The sequence below is a fragment of the Mus caroli genome, unplaced genomic scaffold, assembly GCF_978045245.1.
Source record: "Mus caroli unplaced genomic scaffold, Mus_caroli_1 scaffold_18, whole genome shotgun sequence".
Classification (NCBI taxonomy): domain Eukaryota; kingdom Metazoa; phylum Chordata; class Mammalia; order Rodentia; family Muridae; genus Mus; species Mus caroli.
In genome coordinates, this window is record NW_028227273.1 from 49324405 (window position 1) to 49340152 (window position 15748).

The window sequence follows — 15748 nt, forward strand, 5'->3', positions numbered from 1 at the left end:
ACATATAATATGACAAAGGCATGTTATCCCTTTGTAAGTGCACAGTAAAATGGCATTAAGTACATTCATGGTGGCCTTAAGACCACCGGGGCTGCCTGTTTTCAAACCAATTCATCATGCCAGATGCAAACTCCGTATCCGTTGAGCAGAGCAGTATTTTCCCTCTCCAGCTCTGGGAAACCTCTCATCTACTCTCTGCTCTCATAGTGATGGAGTCATATTGATTTGTCCTTTTATGGTTGGTTAATTTTTATTTCAAAGAATTCTTTCAGCCGGGCGTGGTGGCGCACGCCTTTAATCCCAGCACTCGGGAGGCAGAGGCAGGCGGATTTCTGAGTTCGAGGCCAGCCTGGTCTACAAAGTGAGTTCCAGGACAGCCAGAGCTATACAGAGAAACCCTGTCTCGAAAAAAAAAAAAAACCAAAAAAAAAAAAAAAAAAAAGAATTCTTTCAAGGCTCACCTGAATTATAGCATGTTGCAAACTGCGCCCCCTTTTTAGGCCAAGTTATACTCCTTTGTGTAAATATACGCTGAACGTCACTTGATCACCTCCTGTTGGTGGATCCGCAGAGCTATTACGTTTCTGTATTGTCCATTCATACACAAGTGTCTGCCTGAGCTGCTGTTTACTGTGCTTTGGGACACACACCTAAGGGTAGGAGAGAACTGCTGGATCGTGTAGCAATTCTGTTATTTACTTCCTGAGGAGCTAGTGCCTTGTTTGTTTTTCTTATTCAATTTGTTTAAATATGGATGTATTTAAGTACCACATGCATGTCTGGTGCCCGTGGATGCCAGAAGAGGGCATCAGATTCCTTAGAGCCGGAGTTATAGGTGGTTGTGAGCTACCATGTAGGTGCAGGGAATTGAACCAGGGTTCTCTGTAAGAATCGCAAGTGCTCCTAATTGATTAGCTATCTTTTCAGTTTGTTTTTAAAAAGATTTCTTTCTTTTTTAAATTATATGTATGAGTGCTCTATCTGCAGATACACCTGCATGCCAGAAGAGGGCATCAGATCCCATTACCCACCCACCCACCCAGCCATCCATCGTGTGACACAGTGTATGCCTGGAGGCTACAGGATAATAACAGGAGTTTGTTCTCTCCTTCTGCCACACATGTTACCAGGGATCAAACTCCGGTTCTCTGGCTGTGCAGTAAATACCTTTACCTGACTGTTTTAAAGTGTACATCTTTTGAATAGGAACCTCCAAGCTGTAAGTCAGTAAACCACACTCAGGGACTTTATAGAGAAGCTAGGCCAGTCCTGTTGATGAGGACACATGTACAAGTATAAGATCAGAGTCTGGCTGGCACAGACTTTGGTTTGAGCACAGTGATGACTCTAACCCTTCCACTTGCCTTCCAGCACGGCTGCGGAGCTGGGTCAGAAGACCTCCTCCTCTTCGTCTTCCTCCTCTTCCTCTGCACAGTCTAATCGTTCCTCAAAAGTTTCACTGCCTGAAATCCAAAAGGAAAAATATCCCGAGGAATTCAGCCTGCTCAATTCACAGACAGGTGAGTGGCCCCGGGCCTTCTTTCACAGGTCTCTACTCCTGAGACCTTTCAAGAAATCTGCCCTGATGTGGGACGAGTCACAGAAGACCTCCTCTGCCCAGTGCTAGGCATTTAGCGTGTTTCTTCTCCGGTTCTCATGACAGCTAGGTGGGAGGTGTGGTCATATGGTTTTCAAACCTGAAGTGCCTTCATGTGAGAGCCATAAAAGGTTCTAAAGAAATATAAAAGTGTATAGAATGCAAACCCTCTTATTCAGTATTCCCCAACAATATTCTGCTCTATAGCTGTGAAGAACTGAATTTTGAAATGTATATATGACCTGTGTGTGTATACACACACACACACACACACACACACACACACACACACACACACAAGCAGTCATATGCTGCATAATGCAACTTTGGCCACCAGTGACCTGCATATATAGCAGTGGTTCCACCAAAATATGATGATGCAACTGGAAACTTCTGTACTGGCTGGTTTTCTGTGTCAACTTGACACAGCTGGAGTTATCACAGAGAAAGGAGCTTCAGTTGAGGAAATGCCTCCATGAGATCCAACTGTAAGGCATTTTCTCAATTAGTGATCAAGGGGGAAAGGCCCCTTGTGGGTGGGACCATCCCTGGGCTGGTAGTCTTGGGTTCTATAAGAGAGCAGGCTGAGCAAGCCAGGGGAGGCAAGCCAGTAAAGAACATCCCTCCATGGCCTCTGTATCAGCTCCTGCTCCCTGACCTGTCTGAGTTCCAGTCCTGACTTCCTTGGTGATGAACAGCAGTATGGAAGTGTAAGCCCAATAAACCCTTTCCTCCCCAACTTGCTTCTTGGTCATGATGTTTGTGCAGGAATAGAAACCCTGACTAAAACAACTTCCTATTGCCTAGTGATGTCATAGCTTTCCTAATGTCGTAACGCATACATGACTTATGTCTATGGTGCTACTGTTGGCCAGTTATATAAAAGCATAGCACACACATCATATCTGATAATGATAAATAACTACACTATTGGTTCAGATATTTAGTACACTACACAATTCCATCATTATAAAGTATACTCTTTCTACTTAGCACAAGAAGTTAAGGGGCTGGGCAAGGCAGCTCAGTGGGCTAAGGTCCTCGTGGCTAAGTCTGACCACCCGGAGTCTTGATCCCCAGATCACCCATGGTGGAAAGAGAGAACTGACTCCTGGAAGCTGTGCTCAGGCCCCCACCATGACGTTGCAACACAAGAGCATGCACACACGTGTACACAGAACATAAAGCTAACCGTAGGACACTGTGCTTGGCTATCTTGCTCCCTCATACAGTGTGCATAGGACTAATTACTACTTACTTTTCACACCTGTGAAGAAACAACTTAAAAAGTAAGGGTTTGTTTTGACTCAAAAGACCACACAGCAGACGGGAAGACATGGAGACGACTCACACTGTGTGTCCACATTCAGGAAATGGAGAGGGAGAGAGAGACAAAGAGACAGAGAGAGATAGACAGACAGACAGACACACACACAGCCAGAAGGACAGAGAAACACACAGAGAGACAGAGACAGAGATAGGCAGAGAGAGATAGGGAGAAACAGAGACACACACAGAGGCAGATAGAGGGACAGACGGAGAGACAGACAGATAGATACGTTGGAGTCACAGAGACAGATTGACAGACATACATAGAGGAAACAGAAAGAAAGCTACAGATAGTTAAGTAGATAGGCAGGTAGATATATAGATAGATGGATGGATCGATTGATAGATAGGATGGCTGATGTTCAGCTTGCTTCTCTTTATTCAACCCAGGATTCTGTCTACATACCAGCCTTTCTACCTCAGTAAACCTAATCTAGAAGCCCTCACTGGTATGCTCAGAGATGTGTCCTAGGTGAATTGAGATCCCCTCAGTTGAGCCCAGTGCTACCGCATTGACCTCTCTGTGTAGGTCTGTGTCAGCATACAGTAGCATTCAGAGAAGAGTGAAGCAACCCAGTGACGCATTTCTCAAGTCATCCAGTGACACGCTAGAACAGCAGAGTTGCGGTATGCAGAGCATGTCCCCTCTAGTCACATGGGTCCCAGACCTTCCCCTGTAACAGTGCTTCAGGCCTGTGTGGCTGCTCGCATTCGCTGTTTTTCTCGTCCTAAAGGACTGATGGTTTTTATTTCATGTATGAGTGTTTGTTTGCATCAGGTTGCCCAGAACTGGAGTTACAGATGAAAATGAAGTTACGGAGAGACTCAGTCCTCCACACAAGCACTCACAGTCAGGAAGCAGAGTGCAGGGAGCACCCCAAGCCCCCGGGCCTCCCAACAGAACACACCCCAAGCCCCCAGGCCTCCCATCTGACCTCTGCTCTTCGCTGGCTACCCAGGGGCTTCTCCTGCAGCTCTAGAATGACTGGATTCTTTTGTTGTTTAGTCACTTTAATTAGTTTCATAAGGACAGTTTCAAATGAACTAGGCACCGAAAGGGCCAGCGTCTAGCCTGAGGCAGCACAGTGTTTTCCCTTCTTTGGTGGCTGTGTGTCCACAGATCACTGTGGTGCACCACACACATAGGGCCAGGACCATGCTGCCCCCAGATAGGCTGCCAGAACTGATCTATAGTGAGCATCCCCCCTCTCCCCACAGCCACTGGAGGGAAGGCTGATCACAGGGAGGATGTTAGGACCCTTCCCAGCCTCTGTAGCACGTGTGAGCATGTGACTTTGGTGAGTTCTGAAAGGGAAGGGAAAACACAAACAATTGAGCAGCTTCTTGAATAACTTTCCTCCTCTTCCTCCCATGCCTAGTTTCCCCGAGTTTGATGCTGCCTCTGATGCAGAACCAAGGGCTCTTATGCACGGAGAAAGTCTCCAGTTTAGCTGGGTGTGGTGGTGCATACCTGCAGTTTCGATAGTTAGGAGGCTGAAGATCAAGAGATGGAGGCTGGGGGCTGGGAAGATGGCTCAGTAGGTAAAGCTTACCTCACAAGCATGAGCATCTGAGTATAGACTCTAGCACCATGTAAGAAACGGTAGGCACGAGAGTATGTGCCCATAATCCCAGTGACGTCAGGGGTAAGAAGATCCCAGCAATCAAGTCAAATGAGTGAGCTCTTGGTCCAGTGTGAGATCCTGTCTCAAAAAGTAAGATGGACAGGGATGCAGAGGTGGTATGGCTGTTAAGAGCACTGACTGCTCTTCCAGAGGACACAGGTTCGATTCCCAGTACCCACATGGTGGCTAACAGCTTAACTCCAGTTCCAGGGGAGTCAGTGCCCTTCTCTGACTTCCATGGGCACCAGGCAGACACATGGTACACAGACATACAAGCAGGCAAAGCACCCAAACATACGGAAGCAAAAAATAATTGTTTTAAAATAGGTGAAAAAGCAATTGAAGAAGACATTGATGCTGAGTTTTGCTACATAAACCTACACCCACACATATGTACCTACCTGAACATACATGTATATATACACAGACATGCACACACCTCACAAAAGAGTGCAGTCTAGCCTGGACTACATAGCGAAACTGCATACGTGGTCAGGAGCACTGGCTGTTTTCCCTGAGGACCTGGGTTTCGTTCCTGGCACTGACATGGTGGTTCATAACCACCTGTAACTCCATGTCCAGGAAGACCCAAGGCCCTCTTCCGGCCTCTGTGGGTACTGCATGCTTGTGTGGCGGCCATGTGTACTTGCAGACAAAGGCTCATACACATTTTTTAAAAAGTTTATGTGGGTTGGAGAGATGACTCAGCGGTTAAGAGAGCTGACTGCTCTTCCAGAGGTCTTGAGTTTAATCCCCAGCACCCACATGGTGGCTCACAACCATCTGTAATGGGATCTGATGCTCTCTTCTGCTGTGTCTGAAGAGAGGGACACTGTACTCATATACATAAAATAAATCTAAAGAAAAAATGTGTATATGTGAGAGGGCTGTAAGCCGAGTAGAGCCTGAGGAGGGTGGGTTTAACAGCTTGTCATCTAATTGTCCTGAGGGCCTGGAGCAGTGCTAACGGAAGGGCTTCTGATGTCTTGCAGAAGATGGGCAACGTCCTGAGTGGACATTTTATCCAAGGTTCAGCAGCAACATCCACACCTACCACATTGGAAAGCAGTGCTTCTTCAATGGGGTCTTCCGGGGCAACAGGAGGTCTGTGGCAGAGAGGACAGTGGACAGCAGCCTCGGGAAGAAGAGATACGGTAGTGTGTTTCCTCCATCAAAGGTGAAAAAAAAAAAGAAAGAAAGAAAGCGAGTCCCAGCTGTGGAGCCTGCTTTCTCTGGCTGGGAACAGCTCTGCAGGGCCATCCTGTTTTCTCACAGTGCAGCCAGGAAGACAGGAAGGCAGCGAGCCTCGTTCCAGGTGACAGGTTTTGATAAAGGGCTCAGAATGCATGCTGGTCCACACTTTTGTTTTTCTCCATCTCCGACTCTCATGAAATGCTAATGTGGCATTTAAGTCGCCAGATGAGTCCCTTCAGATTGTTATTAATAGCAGCCTCACTGAAGTCCGAAGGAAATAATGCATGTTTCAGTTGGAGGCCACCTGTCACATACATCTAAAGTAAGCCTTAGCATGAAGTATAAAGTGTTATTTTTGAATTTACTACAATGAAAATATCTATACATACGCCGTATCTAAATCCATGCAGCACCTTAGTTCGTAACTTGGTGAGTTCTCCGTCTCACTCTGAACTGGCTTCTCAAAAGATCTTCAGAGGGTGCTTCTCATAGAAATACCCATGGAGGAGGAGGCAGCCAACGCCTCAGTGATGAATAAGGTCTTTGTAGAAGCTGTGCAAAAAGGAGCAACTTCTCTTGTAAAAACTCACGTGAAGGACAAAGATTTTCAAACCCAGGCTTTGATTTGTCTGGATAAATAACGCACACACACACATACACACACACACACACACACACCAACAACTTAAGACCCAGAGTGTACACGACTTGCTGTTTTTGTCACTCCAATGTTTTACTCCTTGTGTTATTTGGAGTTGAAGCCAGAATGCTATACACACACAGACTTGATGAATTTAACTAGCGAATCCAGTATCTTATGATAATCACGCCTCTGTTTTTAGTTTTAAAAATATCAATCATAGAGTAAAATGGCACTCAGTTGGTAGTGTGCTTGGCTAGCATGCATGATGCCCTGGCACTCTCCCTTCCTTTTTTTTTTTTTTTTTTTTTTAGGTTTTTCGAGACAGGGTTTCTCTGTGTAGTCTTGGCTGTCCTGGAACTCACTCTGTAGACCAGGCTGTCCTCGAACTCAGAAATCTGCCTGCCTCTGCCTCCCGAGTGCTGGGATTAAAGGTGTGCGCCACCACCACCCAGTTTCTCCCTTCCTTCTTGACTCAGAGTCTTTCACTGAACTCCTGTGGCTGTAGAGGCTGGCCAGCAAGCTCTAAGGATCTGCCCATCTCAGCCTGATGAGTTTTGGGGTTACAGAGGATACACTGCACCTGGCTTTTGCATGAGAACTGCAGATCTGACCTCAGGTCTTCATGCTTGTGCCTTACCATTCTTCCCACCCTGCATTCTTCCTCTTCATTTTTTAAAAAAATTTTTTATGTGTCTAAGTGTTTTACCTACAGGTATGCCTACATGTGTACTACATGTGTGCCTAGTGGAGGCCAGGAGCAGGTATCAGATCCCCTGGGGCTAGAATTATGCAGAGTTGTGAGTTTTCTTTGTGTAGCCCTGGCTGTCCTGGAACTCACTCTTTAGGCCAGGCTGGCCTTGAACAGAGATCTGCCTGCCTCTGCCTTCAGAATGCTGAGATTAAAGGCATATACCATCACCACTTGGTCACATTTTTATTTCTTTTAACTTAAATTTCTATTATTTGAAAATTTTATACATGTGCCCAGTGTACCTTGATTGTACCTGCATGTTGCTCCTCACCGCTGATCCTCTTGGAACCTTCACCCCTATCTCCTTCCCAACCATAATCTTTCTTTTTAAAAAAAAAATTAGTGAATTTTTAACCTTCTACTGGGGCTGTCCATATGTGTATTGGTGTGAGGTGGTGTGGGGACCCTACCAGTGGCCATACTCTTAAATAAAAGTGACTGTCCCTCTCCTCGAAGGTATCAACTGCCAACAGATCCCCAGGGCCTCAGAAGCTACCCCCAACCTATGCTGAAAAATGTAATTGGCAAATCTTGCACAGCCACTGTGAGCATAAGTGTGCAACAGCCATGCCTCATCCAGGGGATGGCTCTCCACAGCTGCTCTTCTGCAGCCCTCCATGTTTTTAAGAAATCATACCTGAATGCCGGGCGTGGTGGCGCACGCCTTTAGTCCCAGCACTCGGGAGGCAGAGGCAGGCGGATTTCTGAGTTCGAGGCCAGCCTGGTCTACAAAGTGAGTGCCAGGACAGCCAGGGCTACACAGAGAAACCCTGTCTCGAAAAACCAAAAAAAAAAAAAAAAAAAAAAAAAAAAAAAAAAAAAAAGAAATCATACCTGAGAACACAGCATGGGGGCAAAAAAGTCCCGTGAACTTTAACTTCCTAAGGCGGGATAACGAATTTATCTTGCGATAAACATGAAGGGACCGGATTGTTCACTGTCAGGCTGCTGCTCACAGCAGACAGGGCATTGGCTTCAGCCTGATGTGTGATGTTTTCTGACATTTCCCACAGATATTGATCCCAGAAATGGAATCCCCAAATTGACACCAGGGGATAATCCGTACATGTTCCCAGAACAGAGTAAAGAGTTCTTCAAAGCGGGAGCAACTTTGCCTCCGGTGAACTTCTCACTGTGAGTCACGCTCATTCCTCAGTTTTATTAACCGCTTCTGCTGAGTGTAAATTAACAGTACTTAGTTATTTTGTTACGTATCTTGGTGTGTCTGTGTGTGTTAGAAGCACCTATTTATGCAGGAGTGTATACTCACACACATGTATGTGGAGGCTACAGGAGGATACAGATTGTTTTTCTCTATTGCTTTCTGCACTTACGTTTTTAGACTGGATTTCTCTGAACCCAGAGCTTGACATTTTGACCAGGTCAGTTGGCCTGTGAGTATCTAGGATCTGCCTGCCTCTGCCCCTATCGCTGGGGTCACAAGCATACCCGGTTGTTGTGCCTGGCTTTTATGTGGGTGCTGGGAATTTGAAATCCAGATCCTGTTGGCTTCACAGCATCTCATACCACTGAACCTTTTCCATAGTCTCTGTATAGGAACTCTTTTTTTTTTTTTTTTTTTTTTTTTGATTTTTCAAGACAGGGTTTCTCTGTGTAGCCCTGGCTGTCCTGGAACTCACTTTGTAGACCAGGCTGGCCTCAAACTCAGAAATCCGCCTGCCTCTACCTCCCAAGTGCTGGGATTAAAGGCGTGCGCCACCACGCCCGGCTAGGAACTATTTTTAAAGGGGTGGGTAGCAGTGAGATAGGATGCAAAAATCCCTTAAAGAGTTCATATTTACTTACTTTGTGCCTATAAGATACAAGGAAGGCTGAGGATATAATTCATTGGTGGTGAACTTGCTTTGATGTACAAGGCTTTAGTATTAACTCCCAGTACCACAAAAAAGGCACCATACTTTAAACACACACACACACCACACACACACACACACACATATATATACACACATATACACATCACACACTCATATACACACACACACATGCATCACACACACACATCACATACATACATATATACACATACACACACATATACACATCACACACTCATATACACACATCACACACTCATATACACACACACACATGCATCACACACACACATCACATACATACATATATACACATACACACACATATACACATCACACACTCATATACACACATCACACACACATATATACACACACACACATATTCACACACACATACACACAAATATACAGACACACATAATGTCACTGGGAGGGAGACTCTTTGGGGAAGAACTGCAATAGTGAGGAGGGCAGTGGGGGATGCATATGAGTTAACTCCATTAATATACACGTATGGGAATGTCACAAAACCCATTACATTATCCTTTTAAAACCTGGTAAAGCCACAAATAGTAGTTACTCATTTTGCTTGATGTCTGTTACCACACACTCGTGGACTTCGGAGCTTTCGCACCAAGTCTGATTGCTAGTGATTAGTTTGTGGGTTGACTTTAAAGGTAGGGGCAAACTTAGAACAATATGATTAGAGAGAAGAGTCATTCAACTGAAAGAACAAACAGTGGTTGTATTATATTGAAAATATCTAGAAAACCCGTCTGGTGGGAGTCGATGATTTTTTTTTTTTTTTTAAGATTTATTTATTTATTATATGTAAGTACACTCACTGTAGCTGTCTTCAGACACTCCAGAAGAGGGCACCAGATCTCGTTGTAGATGGTTGTGAGCCACCATGTGGTTGCTGGGATTTGAACTCTGGACCTTTGGAAGAGCAGTCGGGTGCTCTTACCCACTGAGCCATCTCACCAGCCCCGGGAGTCGATGATTTTGATGAAACATTGTTCTCTGTAGTCTTGAAGCTCACGTTTGAGAACTGATACCAGAAAATAGGACACGTTCTGGACGTGATCATGTGTTGCTCTCCGTGCTTTTAGAAGCCATAGCAATTTTATGATTGTTTTTACTGTTTTGTTTTCCCCCCAGGGGACCTTACGAGAAAAAATTCGACACATTTATCCCGCTTGAGCCACTTCCGAAAATTCCCAAGTGAGTTTTTCACCAGGTTGTTTATGATCCCTCTGTGGAAATGAAACACTTTTCTCCCATGGGGGGGCCTGCAGTCAGTGAAACCATGGGGACCTTTTGTGTCCCGCAACAGGGTCAGTGCAGAATATATATGGTGGACAGTTGGAGAGACCCATGGAGGTCAAAGGGTCTGTGGCATCTGGCCACGGGAGGGGGACAAGTTCTACATATGACACTGGCCAACTGCCAGATGCCATGGTGTGCTTGGGTATGCATGAGAAAGGAGTTTACATGGAGCAAAATCAATGATACCCTGTTTCCAGAATATTAGAGTGTTCTTGAAAAGAAACACATTTAATGATTCCAACTGGGGGAACTTGGTTAGTGTTTCAAAACCAAACAGAAGGCCAATAGAACATCCCTGTACTTGAGGGAAATACTAGTCCTTTGTTTTTATACTAAAATTAAGAAAAAAGGGTGTGCATGTATAGAGGCACATGTGCCTCGCCTTAGGGAGTTGGTTCTCTTTTCACTATGTGGGTCTCAAGGCTTGAACTCACGCTGTCATACTTGGCAGCAAGCCCTATTATCCACAGAGCCATCTCACTGGCCCTAATTCCATGATTATAGGATTTTATTTTTTTTAAATTAAAAATTATGTGTAGAGGTGTTTTGTTTGTACCATGTGCGTGCCAGTGCCCAGATATCCAGATACTTTTAGATTCCCTGAAACTGAAGCTACAAATGGTTTCAAGCCATAGTGTAGGTGCTGGCAAGGCATTAAACCAGGGTCTTCTGGGAGAGCAGCCAATGCGCCTAACTACGACTGAGCTATATTCCCAGCCCCCTAATTCCAAACTTCTGCTTTGCCCATGAATTTATGTACTTATTTACCTCTTCTCTCTCTCTCACTTTTTGAACACAAATAGTCTCATGTAATATGGTGAGGTAGGCATGTATGCTCCCGAGTCTCACACACCAGGATTCAGAGCAGGGTGGGAATAAAAGCCTTTTATTTTAAACTTGGCACCTCTAATGCCTTCATTATGCCTCATTATTCCTTACAACACATAATTAAGCTTCTCGTGTCTGCACTTTCTTTTTAAATAAACATTATTCTAGAATATTCAAAATATTAGCCACTGCCTAATTTTACCATCCTACCCATTTTAGTTTTTGTAAACTGCCTCTTATAAATATATGAAAATAGTATGTATAAATCATAAAATACCAAGCAGGATGGTTTTTCTATTGTGTTATGCTATACTGTATTATATATGTATGTGTATGTATGTATATATACACATACATACATATATACACATACATACACATATATGAGTTTCTCTGTGTAGCCCTGGCTGTTTTGGAACTTGATTTGTAGACCAGGCTGGCCTTGAACTCAGTAATTTACTTACCTCTGCCTCCTGATTGCTAGGATTGAAAGTGTGTGTTACCACTGCCCAGCTTGATCTTTAGTTGTTAAAGGTGTGCTGCTTGAGTATATTTTGACTGTTGTTAGGACTTCTCTAAGGATAGTTTTATAGAGTACCTAACTACCCCCTTTGGAGTCTTTACCAAATGCTTGTAGTAATCAATGACGTTTTCCACTTCTTTGGTGGGATTTAGAAGGATTTTTCAGTTTTCTGCGAGAGCCGGGAACAATGCAATACCTTGCGGCTTATTTGGTGTACACTTCCATATCACACACAGTTCATCAAGTCAGGACCAGATGCAGACCGGTGCCATAGAGTGGTGTTGCTTACTGGCTTGCTTCTCACAGCTTGCTCAGCCTGCTTTCTTATAGAACCTAGGCCCACCAGTTCAAGGATGGTGCTACCCAGAATGGGCTAGGCTCTCTCACATCAGCTACCAACTAAGAAAATGTCTTACAGACCTGCCCACAACCTCCATCTTATGGAGGCATTTTCTTTTCTCTCTCTCTCTTTTTTCTTTGGTTTTTCGGGATAGGGTTTTTTCTGTGTAGCCCTGGCTGTTCTGAAACTCACTCTGTAGACCAGGCTGGCCTCAAACTCAGGCTGCCTCTGCCTCCCAAGTGCTGGGATTAAAGGCACCACTGCCCAGCATGGAGGCATTTTCTTGAGGTTCCCTGCTCAGATGGTGTTAGCTTGTGTCAAAATGACATAAAACTATCCAGCGCAGCTCATGATAGACTACATTATTGTCCTGTGGCACCCCACCCTATAATAAACGTCTTAACGTTCAGCAACACTCAAGGGAACTGGTATACAAATTTCAGAAGTTCATTTTCTGTGTAGCTCCCCGCCCCCAACTTTGCCCCGCTGTTTCTGTGCATCTAAGGTTTCCTAATGACATATCTCTGGCTCTTCAGACTTGTTGAGAACACTGTGCTCTGTCACTTGGACTGCCCACTTCCTCAATCATGAAGCCAAATTTGCAGGTGGCCTTTTATTTCCCATGTTATTGGATGGGTAGGCTTTATACAATTGCATTACTCTCATCCATATCTATAAATCTTAAGATTACAACTCTCTGGGGCTCAAGAGAAGGCTCAGTGGTTAAGAGCACTGGGAGTTCTTCCAGAGGACCTGGGTTCAAGTCTCAGCACCCACAGGGCTGCTCATGATCGTCAGCAATTCTAGTTCTGGTGGTTCTACCATCTTTAGGCCTCTGGGCACTACATGGGAAATGGTGCAGATGCATATAAAACACCCATACATATAGTTATAAAACTTAAAAAGATTACAACTCTTGTTCTATTCCATTTGCATTTAGCTAATATATCATAGGTCATTCTATTGCTTTGGAATCACTCTGTGTTTAGGTCTGTCTTTCTAAATCTACTTTTTTTTTTTTTTCCGAGACAGGGTTTCTCTGTGTAGCCCTGGCTGTCCTGGAACTCTCTTTGTAGATCAGGCTGGCCTTGAACTCAGAAATCCGCCTACCTCTGCCTCCCAAGAAATGGGATTATAGGAGTGCGCCACCACATTTTTGTCTCTGTTTACTCAGTGTGTTGGAATGTATGTGTGTCAAGGTCAGAGGAAAACCTTAGGTGCTATTTTTAGGTGCTGACCACACCCTGCCTTGTTGTGTGGGTGCTGGGCTTTGAACTCAGGTCCTTGAGGTTAACCATAATCATTTTACTCACTGAACAATCTCCCCAGCTCCTTAATGTGGAGGCCTCGTTTCACTTTATGGTCACGTGGTCATGCAGTGCCTTTCCCATAGATGGTGTTTGTAAATTTAACACGGCAAACGTTCAAAATCAGTGGGATTGTGTTCTTCCTGCAGTCTGCCTTTCTGGGAGAAGGAAAAAGCCAACAATTTGAAGAACGAGATAAAAGAAGTCGAGGAGCTTGACAACTGGCAGGTGCCGATGCCCTTCCTACATGGCTTCTTCTCCACTGGTAGGTTCACAAAATCTCAAAAACCACCTACAGAAACTGGAGGAGTTCAGAAGAGCAGTCCTTTGGGAGGCTTCATGTGGAGCTCAGAGGTGGCAGGGCGTCTCCTGGAGTGGGTGTGCCTTCTGCCTCCAGAAGGTCCTCTGGGCAGAGGTCCTCACCGTGCTCTGAGGGTTGAATGTGCCGCTTGAGAGCTGTTGGGCTTTAATGCTGTACCTCTATCCACAGGTGCTTCCAACTTTTCAAGACAACAATGAGCAGAGACATTGAGCCCCCAAGCATTCGCTGACTGCCCTCCCAGCCAGCCTCTGCCATTGCTGGGTGTTTTTATTCTTTGTTTTTGACACTGTATCTGTCCTAAACCATTTGTTTGACTCGAATGAGGAATCACTATGTTTGGCCTTGTTTAACACTCAACTGTGAAAACTTTCAAGATGTGTAGAAAAGTTGCACTGATCATAAAGCAGACACCTGGGCGCCCTCATCTAGCCTCTCCCATGGTAGCATGTATGCCCGTGCTTTTGTTCCTCTCCCTCTATTTGCTGACCCACTTGCCAGCCAGTGACACACATCAGACTCCTTTACACCTTCAGACCTACTACCTTAAACATGTGTCTCTTGAAGTGGGGGATATTTTCTAACCACCACGGGTAAACTTCCAACGCAAGCTTGGTATTTAGCACTGACACTAATATACAGCTCATGTTTGGTTTTACTCAGACACTGCAGGTTAATGGTAGCAGGCAGGCATTATGGCAGTGTTTCTGTTTCCTCAGACTGCTACTACGGAATATTAGAGACCAGGTAGCTTATAAACAAAAAGAATTTCCTTCTTATAGTTCTAGAGCCTGGAAATTCCAAGCCCAAGATGCTGGCAGATTTGGTATCTGGTGAGAGACACTGCCTTCCTGCTGTGCACTCATATAGGGGAAGGGGCAAAGTTGGATCTCTGAGGTTTTTTTCCTTTTGATACAGGGATTATGTTTGTGTGGTGTATGTGTGTGTGTGTGTGTGTGTTGCTGTGAAAAATACTCTAACAAAAGCAACTTAAAGAAGGAAAGGTTTAATTTGCTTCCCATTACCAGAGGGATGCAGTCGACCGCGGTGGAGAAGACATGGCAGCAGGCATGGAAGGCATTGTGGTAGTAGGAGGAGGTTGGCTGCTCACATTGTATCTACAGTCCAAATATGAACAGGGAGAAGTACCAGGCTATAGAGCCACAAGGCCTGCTCCCAGTAACCCACTTTCTACCCCAAAAGATCTAATTCACTCCCGAAAGACTCCTTGAAACCAGCATTACCTCTCATAGGGACAGTAAACACCAGATCACCTCTCATCAGGCTCTTCCTAATCAAAAGCCTATCAATTTTCATTTTCTCCCACTCTTCCTACAGGGTTTCTCCATGTAGTCCTATCCGTCCTAGAATTCACTCTGTAGACCAGGCTGGCCTTGAACTCAAGAGATCTGCCTGGCTCTGCCTTTCAAGTGCTGGGATTAGAGGCGTGTGCCATCAGCCAGTCAGTCCTATCAGTTTTCAATGTCACTACTGTATTGGGGACAGTATTATTTTCACTTCTCATTGCTGTATCAGATGAGAAGCAATTTCAGGGCTATTTTGGCTTTCCGTTTTAGGGTACACGGTCTATCACAGTCAGGGAAGGTACAACAGTAGCAATATGAAGCCTTTGGTCCCACTGGTGCTCAGCTGCATTTCTCATTTTTATTTCATTTGTGACCCATGGGAAGAGTCTGTGCATATTCAGGGTGGGTCTTTCCTCCTCCATTACATGTCTCTGAGGAAAACACCCTCAGATACACAGAGGGTCAAATCTAGTCAAGGTAACAGTAAAGGCCAATCACCAGAGGGACCAAGCCATATCCAAACTATAGCAATAGGAAACTTAACAACTCCCTATGAGATGTATAAGCATTCTGTAGCATCCCACAGTTTTACTTTAAGAGAGTTACTTTGGTTGGACTGTTTCCTTTTGATCTTGAGCAATGGCTCCCAAAACTTAGCTCAGTGGTGGCACTGACTGACAAGGCAAAGTACTATCCAGTTTTACTCTCAAGGTCACGCAGCAGGTCTGTGAGGCTTTTCTTGCTTGGTCTGACAATCAAGACAGTGTATCTGGCCGGGCGTGGTAGTGCACGCCTTTAATCCCAGCACTTAGGAG

The 15748-nt window shown here is 44.9% G+C and overlaps 1 protein-coding gene across 2 annotated transcripts in view; it reads left to right on the forward strand.

The window, feature by feature from the left end:
• Positions 1 to 15748, forward strand: part of Spats1 (spermatogenesis associated serine rich 1) — a 30117-nt gene that overhangs the window by 12805 nt on the left and 1564 nt on the right. Inside the window, exons 3-8 of one of the 2 annotated variants that reach the window (XM_085832540.1) lie at positions 1372 to 1520; positions 5544 to 5705; positions 8153 to 8273; positions 10142 to 10204; positions 13457 to 13572; positions 13798 to 15025. In XM_085832540.1, the coding sequence (XP_085688666.1) occupies positions 1372 to 1520; positions 5544 to 5705; positions 8153 to 8273; positions 10142 to 10204; positions 13457 to 13572; positions 13798 to 13826 (640 nt within the window). In that variant the 3' untranslated portion in view covers positions 13827 to 15025. Of the gene's footprint in view, positions 1 to 1371; positions 1521 to 5543; positions 5706 to 8152; positions 8274 to 10141; positions 10205 to 13456; positions 13573 to 13797; positions 15026 to 15748 lie in introns of those variants that run through there. The other variant, XM_085832541.1, reaches the window with a different exon arrangement.